At 36.9% G+C, this 12,490-nt stretch overlaps 1 protein-coding gene across 1 annotated transcript in view; it reads left to right on the forward strand.

Moving 5' to 3' along the window:
* Positions 1–377: 377 nt before the first annotated feature.
* The window catches only part of LOC117325576 (regulator of telomere elongation helicase 1-like), an 89,919-nt gene continuing 77,806 nt past the window's right edge, over positions 378–12,490 (forward strand). Inside the window, exons 1-8 of the mRNA XM_033881908.1 lie at positions 378–528; positions 1,551–1,776; positions 2,147–2,231; positions 2,768–2,849; positions 3,425–3,485; positions 6,294–6,378; positions 6,856–6,940; positions 7,658–7,723. Of these exons, the coding sequence (XP_033737799.1) occupies positions 427–528; positions 1,551–1,776; positions 2,147–2,231; positions 2,768–2,849; positions 3,425–3,485; positions 6,294–6,378; positions 6,856–6,940; positions 7,658–7,723 (792 nt within the window). The 5' untranslated portion in view covers positions 378–426. The remainder of the gene's footprint in view (positions 529–1,550; positions 1,777–2,146; positions 2,232–2,767; positions 2,850–3,424; positions 3,486–6,293; positions 6,379–6,855; positions 6,941–7,657; positions 7,724–12,490) is intronic.

The raw sequence follows: 12,490 nt of genomic DNA on the forward strand, positions 1-12,490 counted from the left end.
TAATACAAGTTGATGTATGGATATATTGATAATCATATATATGTCATCAATAATACATTGCGAATGTAAATGTCTTTTTCTCATGAAGTTGCATGTCTCTGCCAGTCTATCAGATGCAAATGAAGCAAAGGTAGAATAAGTCATTATTTTCCCGCACTTCTGCAATATGTGTTGCATTTTTTGATAAAATACTATTTGACAACAGTTATGTCAACAAATTGTCAAATGTAACATATATATCACTCATGTTTTAGAAATGTGAAAAAATTGCTATTCTATAATACTCGTGAAATATATGTCATTCAATGGGAAACCATTCAGCATCCTCTATATATTTCACTGGTTAAAATGTAACATGCATATCTTTTCAGGCTGTTGTAATGCGAGCTAGATCAACAGAAGTTTAACTTCAAGAAAGGGGTGAGGATGCCTACCATTAGTTTGAGGGGTGTTCACATCAACTTTCCATTTGACCCGTATGCATGCCAGGAAGCATATATGGATAAGGTTCTGGAGAGCCTTCAAACGGTAACATATTTGTTAAGTCCAGGGTGAGAAAAAAATTTTGAAAGCACTTGTCCAAGGGGATGAGTGCCTCTTGAGAATCACTCGTCCCTGAACTAGAATCTCTCGTCCCTGAACTAGAATCACTCGTCCCTGAACTAGAATCTCTCATCCCTCTGACTTCTTATTTTCAATTTAAAAATAAGCACACATAACCTGTCTTAATATGTTTTCAATGTTTTAATCATTATTAGTTGTAATTATACAATTTGAACTGCAGTTTTGTGAACATTTCATAAAAACGAGTCAGTATATCGTTCGCTTCGCCTGGCCTAACAGGAACTAACAAGTGGGTTCTAATCAGTAAAACCTTTTTCCGGACTTTAAATAAATAAAGTTTAATCATGTATTCGCCTGTGGAACTTACTTTAAGTATTCTTTATTCCTAATTTCTAGATTCTATAGACTTTGTGGAATAAACACCAAAGACGATATCTATATATTGATTTATTTATTATTTTCTTTTGAAATTTACTTGTCACCAGGGACAAGTGCATAGCAACATTCACTTGTCCCCAGCCAAATTTAACTCGACGTGGATGAGTGCTTTTTTCGCACCCTGTTAAGTGATTTTAAGTCAGCCTCTGGGATCTGTCAACCAGACTTATGGGACTATATATTTTAGACCTGAATTAAGAAAAAGTGTGCTGTACGTAAACTAAAGAAGTTAAATAGGAAAATTTTATTTAGTTTAATGAACATTTATGTCATTTAACATTGAGGAATCACTTCACCGATTGTTCATGTACAATTGTTTTCAGTTTGCAAATATAATAAATTATTAATTTGGAAGAATACCAAAGACATGGAATGATGATACAACAAAAAACATAACAGTTGCTTTGTTGTCGACCAGAACATTGCTGTAGTATCTAAAAACAAGCATTTGCAAGAAAAATATTTCTGAAAAATGGATAACATAAATCCATGAAAGTTCATAATCAGGATTCGAATGTATGTAGTCTAAAGATTTATTTCATAAACAGAGTCAAAATGCTGTGTTGGAGAGCCCAACTGGAACTGGAAAGACTCTGTGCTTACTGTGTGCCAGTCTAGCCTGGCTCCAAGGACGCAAGGCCCAGACAGCACTAAACAGACAGATTCACATATCCTCATTTGTGGAGCAGGGTTCAGTGAGACCAGAGAATGTCAATAGCCTTGTGAAGAGTTTGGAGGCCTCGACTGGACAGACGTGGGGAGGTGCAGAGTTTGGTAAGTTTTGATAATGGTCACCACTAAAACAAAATCTGGATAACTGGTTGTCCAGTATACAGTGGATATAGATTATTTTTAACAGTATTTGAGTCATACGCTTGTGCTTTTCTTATGGGACTCACTCAAATTTTTAATCACCTTTAAGTCATTCATTTGGAAATGGTATTCAATTTTTTTTTTTTTACAAAAAATGACTGAATCCATATTTAATGTTCTCATCATAGCTACACACAGATAGAAATATTAAGATCATTGACAGTACCAAGGGACTTGTTATTTGCATTGTATATTAATTATTATTACAAATATAAATGACAACTGTATCCTTATGCTGTAGATTGTTTGTTTTTTTGGTCATTTTTTGTAGCTGTACCGAAGATAATATATGCTTCCCGAACTCATTCTCAACTATCTCAGGCTGTGAATGAACTCAAGAGGACAGCTTACAACAGGTAACACAATAGCTCATGTTCCAGGTATAAAAACGATATACCTCATGTCTGTGGATCCTGGCCTGGTGTTACAATGATAAACCATTTGGTCACTTGTACCTCACTTGACTGATGAAATTAGGCCCAAATATATAGTCAAGCTCAGGATTCTGGTCAGAATTAGATTCTTCTGGTGGAACTTTGCAAAGTAATAAAACCATTAAGTGTTGTTTTGTATTTTAGTGCTTTACTCACAAAGACTTTCTATAATGATAACAATATGGGTATACTCTGGTACAGGTTGGTCTAATACTGGGAAATCACTTAACTTTGAAAAGATAGAATGGAAAAAAGTATATTGTTTGTAGTAGCTTGTTATCCGAGAAAAGTTTTAAAATTTATTATGAATGCAAGAGACAATTCTTAAAAACTAATACAGAAATAAAAGCTGTGAGCCTTGTCCAAATATATTTGTTAGAAGAGGTGGATTATTCTGATTCACACATGTACTGTGTCAATTATTTAGGGTGTTGATGCTATGAGGTCTCTATATTTAGCATGAAGGTGAGCGTGATTGGGTCCAGAGAGCAATTGTGTATCCATGAGCAAGTGAAAAAGGAGCTCAGTAACACTAATAAGGTAAGTAGGTGCTATTAAGCTGGAGGATGGAGGCATTTTCTGTTATTATAGTTTGGGTGGGGCACTTGTTGCTATTGGTGTTTGAGTGGGGCACTTGCTGGGATTGGACTTTGGGTGGGGCACTTGTTGCTATTGGTGTTTGATTGGAGCACTTGTTGTTATTGGTTGGTGGATGAAGCATTTGCTGTTATTGGTGGGTAGGGCACTCAATATAACCAGAGTTATGGTTCGACCTTTTCAAGTTATTGAGGTTTGTGTCAAATGCATGATATTAAAGCTCACACTTTAGTTCTGGATACATGTACAGTTAACATTTTATTTTTCAGCTTATAATTCACAAGATGTCTTGCTTCACAATGATTAAAGCTCTTTCCTATGGTACGAGGCATCTAGATATGTCAATCAAAGTAAAGATTTCATATGTCCTTTCCAGATTGTCAAGACTAAAAGTTTAAACTGTACCATATTAAATATTCTTCCAGATGACCAAACTATTACCATCATGGATGTATTTGAATGACAGGTACAAAGTATTATCAATTATAATGTTATAATCTGTTCTGATCTCTGTTTAGGTTCATATGTGTCGGGCAAAGGTAAATGCCAGAACCTGTTTCTACTACAACAAATTTGATGGTGAGCATTTTCTGTGAATATTGGTAGATATCATAATTTATTACTTTTACTATTACCTGTAAAATAGAATCATAACTGCTTGTACCATCACTAGTGGGGATATGTCTTTTGACCAATCAAAACAGTGCTTTCCAAAATTTTGATTTTGGTTCAAATCCAACTGAAGTGACGATAGAATAAGTGGTTATTAGTGCTGGGTATCGTTAACAGAAAACCGCATCACGATATATCATAATATTTAAGAAAATATCACGATATTATCGATATACCGCGATATTTTTCAGCGACATTTTACTTCTTAAATACTAACCCTACGGAGGCAAAATAGGTTTAAATAAGTGAAATAACATGTCAAATAACTTAAATTAGCTATGTTCTTAGTATTCTTTTTTTTTACGTACTTCACATCCGCCATGCTTGCATTTATTCAAAGTGAGGGCCATCCAAGTCATATCGAGGCTTGCATATTCTACGTACTGTTAAAGCGTCTGACTGATCATAAACAAAAGTAATAGGAAAGTGAAAATGAAACCAGAAAACCGGAAAAAAACGGTTTTGAATTACGTGTACCGGTATATTGTACCGACTAACTCGTATCATAATAAACCGGTTTATCGATAATATCGCTCAGCACTAGTGGTTATCTTGCTGCAAGAGCTCATCTCTTTATGAGATCAGGTTTCATGCACTTGGGGTCCATACCTGCCGACCTTTTAGAATTCTCATATTTTAATGGACATCATATACAAAGCCATATACAAGTGTTTAATCACCTATCGCTCACCATACATCCTCAGCTTAATTAGTTTTAATTGATTGTTTATCGAGACAGTGTCCCCCTGGCAGTGAGTGAAGTTTCAGAATTCTGTTACATCCTGAGAGCAGGTCACATGCTGAACAACTATATTCTCTGTAATGAATTGCATTTGCCTATACAGGTCCTTTCCATACTTCCGTTAACATAAATATTATTAATAATTTTAGTGGTATAGTTGTAAATATAATTATGTAGAGAAAAAGTAAAATGGAATGTTTATTATCAATTTATGGAAAAGAAAGATCATAACTGAGAGGAGAATTTTGCTTTATAATAGAGAATAATTTATTGAAGAGAATGTCTAACAAAGAAGAGAAAAGATTAACAAAAAATTAAATATATAGATAAGTAGAAAAATGAAAAATAGATATAACAGTAGTTAATGGAGATGATGAGTAAACAAAAAGAAAAAAAAAGAAAAAGAGAAAACCATCACCTATCTTCATACATACTTACATACATATACATACATACTTACTTTACATACATACATACATACATACATACATACATACTTACTTTACATACATACATACTTACATACATGCATACATAGATTCATACTTACATACATACATACATACTTGCATTTCAATCTCCTGGGATGCAAATTTAGGTTCTTTTTACTATAAATAAAATTTGTTGTCCTTGCTCATCCAACTTCTTTAATGATAATGAGATAGTTCTGTTACTTCAAACTTAAAACTATCATGTCATGAGATGCCTTATTTACTCATCTTTAAAGGGCTATTCAGCGCAAGTTAGGATTTCATAAGATGCTCTTTATGAATTGTATAAAAGTAACTGCTATGTTCTTGTGGAAATCATACACTTCAATTTACCATGAAAAAGAAAAGCGTGATATTTTTTTTGCGGAAATCTTTACATATCTTGCTAGATTAATTTACATTCATGCAGTCCTGATTACGTTGAATTAGCCCAACAGTACGAAATATTAAAGATTGGCAGAAAAAAGCATTGAAGCAATAGGCAATGAAATTGTGATCCAAACACAAATTATAAGTGAGTAGCATACACACTTGCATATTTACGCAATATATGTACTTTACATGAAAATCCATGATTCAGTGATCAACTGCAGGTTACTGGTTCCCTGATGTCCTTAATTTAGGCAGTCTAATTTTATATTGGCTAGGGTTATTTACTTGTTATTTGCTTATCCAAACTGACCTCAGCGAAAATATTTTGATGCTGACAATAGTTCTAAAAGTCATTAGAAAGAGTTCTCAAAATGTAGAGGACAGCCAAAAATATTACAACTAGTGCAGAATATCCCATTTAAAAGTGTAATAAATAGGGAATTGAATTGTCTTGTCCAGAGATCTCCTAATATTCTACTGATTTCTTGGAAACTTGGTAGGTTTTGTTATCAAGTTATCACGTTGTGTTTGATGAGTTGGAGATTACAAGTCAAATATGAGGGTTATAGCATTCCACCTAACCAATCACACATTGCTATATTCATGGAAAAAACATTCAATATCTATTTTTCCATAGTTTTGAATTTCAATGTGCAAGTTGAACTAGCAAAACTTTTAATTTGCAAGTAAAGCTAAAAAGGTAGTCAATTACAACAACAGCTTGTGATATGTTGGTGCTTCTTTATAATTATTACATAGGTAAGTAGAGTCTTCTGGTTTTCTCTAACATCAGCGACTACTTCTCTTTTTAGTTTGTCTCTATACTTCAATTGCCCTGCTATCGGGTGGTATCCAGACAGGGATATCATGAATCAATTGAACCTTCATCAAAGTAACAGCGTTGGTTCTACCCTTGTATATTAATATCATGAATGTGATACATAGCATAGGATTCCAGGTTATTGAGGGTTCATTATTAATCAATATTACAGTACAGGTTCAAATGTATCTTGGTTCAAATATGCTGTAGGGAATTAAAATGATGAAATTCATTTGCTCTAAGAGATTTCTTGTGAAGTAAGTTCTGTCTGCAACCTTTTCTGTGTACAGACATCAAGAGGAACAGTGACGCCCGTCAGTTAGTGGGGACTGTGGTTGATATAGAGGATATGGTCGGATATGGAGAGAAAAACAAGTAAGAATTTAACAAGCTTTGTTTTTAACCTACAATTCTGGTACCATTTTAATATATTATGATAATGATTTTACAATTACTGAGGTTAATACAATTCTGAAAGAAATATTACAAGGATTTCACTGCCAGAATTGATTTGATGTACAGTTGATTATCTAGAATAGATTTTTCTAGTTCTTTTACACATTTAGTCTTGTTGAATAGTCTAGTCCTCCTATACATTATCGTGTAGACTTTCATCTATTCTCTTGATATGCAGATCCAGTCTCTCTTGTTTCTCAGAATAATATGTCTCTTTAGCATGATAGAAATTATTTAGTCAAACATTGTCAACACTATAATATCTAAGTTATCCAGGATTGTGATTTAGTCAAACATTGTCAATGTATAATATCTAAGTTAACCAGGATTGTGAGTTGCCACTCTGCAATCTCATTTCTGTTCTGTTGACACAGACCATGATATAATTTGTTTCAGAGTTTGTCCATATTACCTGGCTAAAGAGCTGAAAAATGATGCTGAAATTATATTTATGCCATACAACTACCTACTAGATGCCAAGGTGAGAGGATGTTGTTTCACATTTATTATTCAGTTACACCAAACTGTGTATATTATTTCTCTCCCCTGAATGAAGAAAGATTACTAGAACCTTTCATTTCGTTAGAGGTGAGACCGGGGGATCTCAACCACAAAAAAAATTACCAGGCTTACCCAGTGTTTGGCAGCTTCAAAATTTCTCCCTGAGGGTTGAGATCCCCCGTTATACTCTGGGGGGAGGTGAATTACTCTGTGTACCCCCTTATGTATCTAATATTTATATTACATCAATGCAAGACAACAATAATGACGTGAAGTGCTTGAATTGTTGAAGTGACGTCATTGTACGATATTGATGGTGTGGCGTCACGTTATTGTTGCAGTGATATCATACAAATTGTTGTGAATGTGTGAAGAGCACATGTACATGTAGCTTGTCTCTATGTCTGGCTCTTGCAGTTCTTCTGATAATATTTGTCTTGGTTGTAATGTTTAAACCCTTGAAAATATATTAATGAAACTGACAAGTACCTGCACCGCCTAATAGTAGAGTCAATTTGAATTCTGTTTGATACACTGCAGTTGCAGTGACCCTTTATTTCAGCAGAGCTGAAATATTTTGGTAAATTAAAAAATGAAATACATATGTAAATATGTAATACATCTTTTTATATAAAGTTATGTGTTTTTCCCTTTGATATATATGTTTAATTTTTTAAATATCTTATTCATATATCAGTCAAGGAAAGCCCATGGAGTTGAACTGCAGGGAAACATTGTCATATTTGATGAAGCCCATAACTTGGTAGGTACTTTTTAATGTCTGTATACCATTGATATTACAGGAGGGAATGTGTGAGGACAGCTCTCCTTATACCCCTAATGTCTGTATACCATTGATAGCTCTCCTTAGACCCCTAATGTCTGTATTATATTTACAGCTCTCCTTAGACCCCTAATGTCTGTATACCATTGATATTACAGGAGGGAATGTGTGAGGATAGCTCTCCTTAGACCCCTAATGTCTGTATACCATTGATATCTCTCCTTAGACCCCTAATGTCTGTATACCATTGATAGCTCTCCTTAGACCCCTAATGTCTGTATACCATTGATATTACAGGTGTGAGGATAGCTCTCCTTAGACCCCTAATGTCTGTATACCATTGATAGCTCTCCTTAGACCCCTAATGTCTGTATACCATTGACAGCTCTCCTTAGACCCCTAATGTCCGTATACCATTGATATCTCTCCTTAGACCCCTAATGTCTGTATACCATTGATATCTCTCCTTAGACCCCTCATGTCTGTATACCATTGATATTACAGGAGGGAATGTGTGAGGATAGCTCTCCTTAGACCCCAAAAGTCTGTATACCATTGATATCTCTCCTTAGACCCCTAATGTCTGTATACCATTGATATTACAGGAGGGAATGTGTGAGGATAGCTCTCCTTAGACCCCTAATGTCTGTATACCATTGACAGCTCTCCTTAGACCCCTCATGTCTGTATACCATTGATATTACAGGAGGGAATGTGTGAGGATAGCTCTCCTTAGACCCCTAATGTCTGTATACCATTGATAGCTCTCCTTAGACCCCTAATGTCTGTATACCATTGATAGCTCTCCTTAGACCCCTAATGTCTGTATACCATTGATATTACAGGAGGGAATGTGTGAGGATAGCTCTCCTTAGACCCCTAATGTCTGTATACCATTGATATCTCTCCTTAGACCCCTAATGTCTGTATACCATTGATAGCTCTCCTTAGACCCCTAATGTCTGTATACCATTGATATTACAGGAGGTGTGAGGATAGCTCTCCTTAGACCCCTAATGTCTGTAAACCATTGATATCTCTCCTTAGACCCCTAATGTCTGTATACCATTGATATTACAGGAGGGAATGTGTGAGGATAGCTCTCCTTAGACCCCTAATGTCTGTATACCATTGATATCTCTCCTTAGACCCCTAATGTCTGTATACCATTGATAGCTCTCCTTAGACCCCTAATGTCTGTATACCATTGATATTACAGGTGTGAGGATAGCTCTCCTTAGACCCCTAATGTCTGTATACCATTGATATCTCTCCTTAGACCCCTCATGTCTGTATACCATTGATATTACAGGAGGGAATGTGTGAGGATAGCTCTCCTTAGACCCCAAAAGTCTGTATACCATTGATATCTCTCCTTAGACCCCTAATGTCTGTATACCATTGATATTACAGGAGGGAATGTGTGAGGATAGCTCTCCTTAGACCCCTAATGTCTGTATACCATTGACAGCTCTCCTTAGACCCCTCATGTCTGTATACCATTGATATTACAGGAGGGAATGTGTGAGGATAGCTCTCCTTAGACCCCTAATGTCTGTATACCATTGATAGCTCTCCTTAGACCCCTAATGTCTGTATACCATTGATAGCTCTCCTTAGACCCCTAATGTCTGTATACCATTGATATTACAGGAGGGAATGTGTGAGGATAGCTCTCCTTAGACCCCTAATGTCTGTATACCATTGATATCTCTCCTTAGACCCCTAATGTCTGTATACCATTGATAGCTCTCCTTAGACCCCTAATGTCTGTATACCATTGATATTACAGGAGGTGTGAGGATAGCTCTCCTTAGACCCCTAATGTCTGTAAACCATTGATATCTCTCCTTAGACCCCTAATGTCTGTATACCATTGATATTACAGGAGGGAATGTGTGAGGATAGCTCTCCTTAGACCCCTAATGTCTGTATACCATTGATATCTCTCCTTAGACCCCTAATGTCTGTATACCATTGATAGCTCTCCTTAGACCCCTAATGTCTGTATACCATTGATATTACAGGTGTGAGGATAGCTCTCCTTAGACCCCTAATGTCTGTATACCATTGATATCTCTCCTTAGACCCCTCATGTCTGTATACCATTGATATTACAGGAGGGAATGTGTGAGGATAGCTCTCCTTAGACCCCAAAAGTCTGTATACCATTGATATCTCTCCTTAGACCCCTAATGTCTGTATACCATTGATATTACAGGAGGGAATGTGTGAGGATAGCTCTCCTTAGACCCCTAATGTCTGTATACCATTGACAGCTCTCCTTAGACCCCTCATGTCTGTATACCATTGATATTACAGGAGGGAATGTGTGAGGATAGCTCTCCTTAGACCCCTAATGTCTGTATACCATTGATAGCTCTCCTTAGACCCCTAATGTCTGTATACCATTGATAGCTCTCCTTAGACCCCTAATGTCTGTATACCATTGATATTACAGGAGGGAATGTGTGAGGATAGCTCTCCTTAGACCCCTAATGTCTGTATACCATTGATATCTCTCCTTAGACCCCTAATGTCTGTATACCATTGATAGCTCTCCTTAGACCCCTAATGTCTGTATACCATTGATATTACAGGAGGTGTGAGGATAGCTCTCCTTAGACCCCTAATGTCTGTAAACCATTGATATCTCTCCTTAGACCCCTAATGTCTGTATACCATTGATATTACAGGAGGGAATGTGTGAGGATAGCTCTCCTTAGACCCCTAATGTCTGTATACCATTGATATCTCTCCTTAGACCCCTAATGTCTGTATACCATTGATAGCTCTCCTTAGACCCCTAATGTCTGTATACCATTGATATTACAGGAGGTGTGAGGATAGCTCTCCTTAGACCCCTAATGTCTGTATACCATTGATAGCTCTCCTTAGACCCCTAATGTCTGTATACCATTGATATTACAGGAGGGAATGTGTGAGGATAGCTCTCCTTAGACCCCTAATGTCTGTATACCATTGATATTACAGGAGGGAATGTGTGAGGATAGCTCTCCTTAGACCCCTAATGTCTGTATAACATTGATATCTCTCCTTAGACCCCCTAATGTCTGTATACCATTGATATTACAGGAAGGAATGTGTGAGGATATCTCTCCTTAGACTCCCTAATGTCTGTATACCATTGATATCTCTCCTTAGACCCCTAAAGTCTGTATACCATTGATATTACAGGAGGTGTGAGGACAGCTCTCCTTAGACCCCTAATGTCTGTATACCATTGATATCTCTCCTTAGACCCCTAAAGTCTGTATACCATTGATATTACAGGAGGTGTGAGGACAGCTCTCCTTAGACCCCTAATGTCTGTATACCATTGATATCTCTCCTTAGACCCCTAATGTCTGTATACCATTGATATCTCTCCTTAGACCCCTAATGTCTGTATACCATTGATATTACAGGAGGTGTGAGGACAGCTCTCCTTAGACCCCTAATGTCTGTATACCATTGATATTACAGGAGGTGTGAGGACAGCTCTCCTTAGACCCCTAATGTCTGTATACCATTGATATCTCTCCTTAGACCCCTAATGTCTGTATACCATTGATATTACAGATGGTGTGAGGATAGCTCTCCTTAGACCCCTAATGTCTGTATACCATTGATATCTCTCCTTAGACCCCTAATGTCTGTATACCATTGATATTACAGGAGGGAATGTGTGAGGATAGCTCTCCTTAGACCCCTAATGTCTGTATACCATTGATAGCTCTCCTTAGACCCCTAATGTCTGTATACTATTGATATTACAGGAGGTGTGAGGATAGCTCTCCTTAGACCCCTAATGTCTGTATACCATTGATATTACAGGAGGGAATGTTTGAGGACAGCTCTCCTTAGACCCCTAATGTCTGTATACCATTGACAGCTCTCCTTAGACCCCTAATGTCTGTATACCATTGATATTACAGGAGGGAATGTGTGAGGACAGCTCTCCTTAGACCCCTAATGTCTGTATACCATTGACAGCTCTCCTTAGACCCCTAATGTCTGTATACCATTGATAGCTCTCCTTAGACCCCTAATGTCTGTATACCATTGATATTACAGGAGGGAATGTGTGAGGATAGCTCTCTTTAGACCCCTAATGTCTGTATACCATTGATATAACAGGAGGGAATGTGTGAGGATAGCTCTCCTTAGACCCCTAATGTCTGTATACCATTGATAGCTCTCCTTAGACCCCTAATGTCTGTATACCATTGATATCTCTCCTTAGACCCCTAATGTCTGTATACCATTGATAGCTCCCCTTAGACCCCTAATGTCTGTATCCTTAGACCCCTAATGTCTGTATACCATTGATATTACAGGAGGGAATGTGTGAGGATATCTCTCCTTATACCCCTAATGTCTGTATACCATTGATATTACAGGAGGTGTGAGGATAGCTCTCCTTAGACCCCTAATGTCTGTATACCATTGATATCTCTCCTTAGACCCCCTAATGTCTGTATACCATTGATAGCTCTCCTTAGACCCCTAATGTCTGTATACCATTGATATTACAGGAGGGAATGTGTGAGGATAGCTCTCCTTAGACCCCTAATGTCTGTATACCATTGATAGCTCTCCTTAGACCCCTAATGTCTGTATACCATTGATATAACAGGAGGGAATGTGTGAGGATAGCTCTCCTTAGACCCCAAAAGTCTGTATACCATTGATATCTCTCCTTAGACCCCTATTGTCTGTATACCATTGATATTACAGGAAGGA

Source organism: Pecten maximus, chromosome 4 (genome assembly GCF_902652985.1).
Source record: "Pecten maximus chromosome 4, xPecMax1.1, whole genome shotgun sequence".
NCBI lineage: Eukaryota > Metazoa > Mollusca > Bivalvia > Pectinida > Pectinidae > Pecten > Pecten maximus.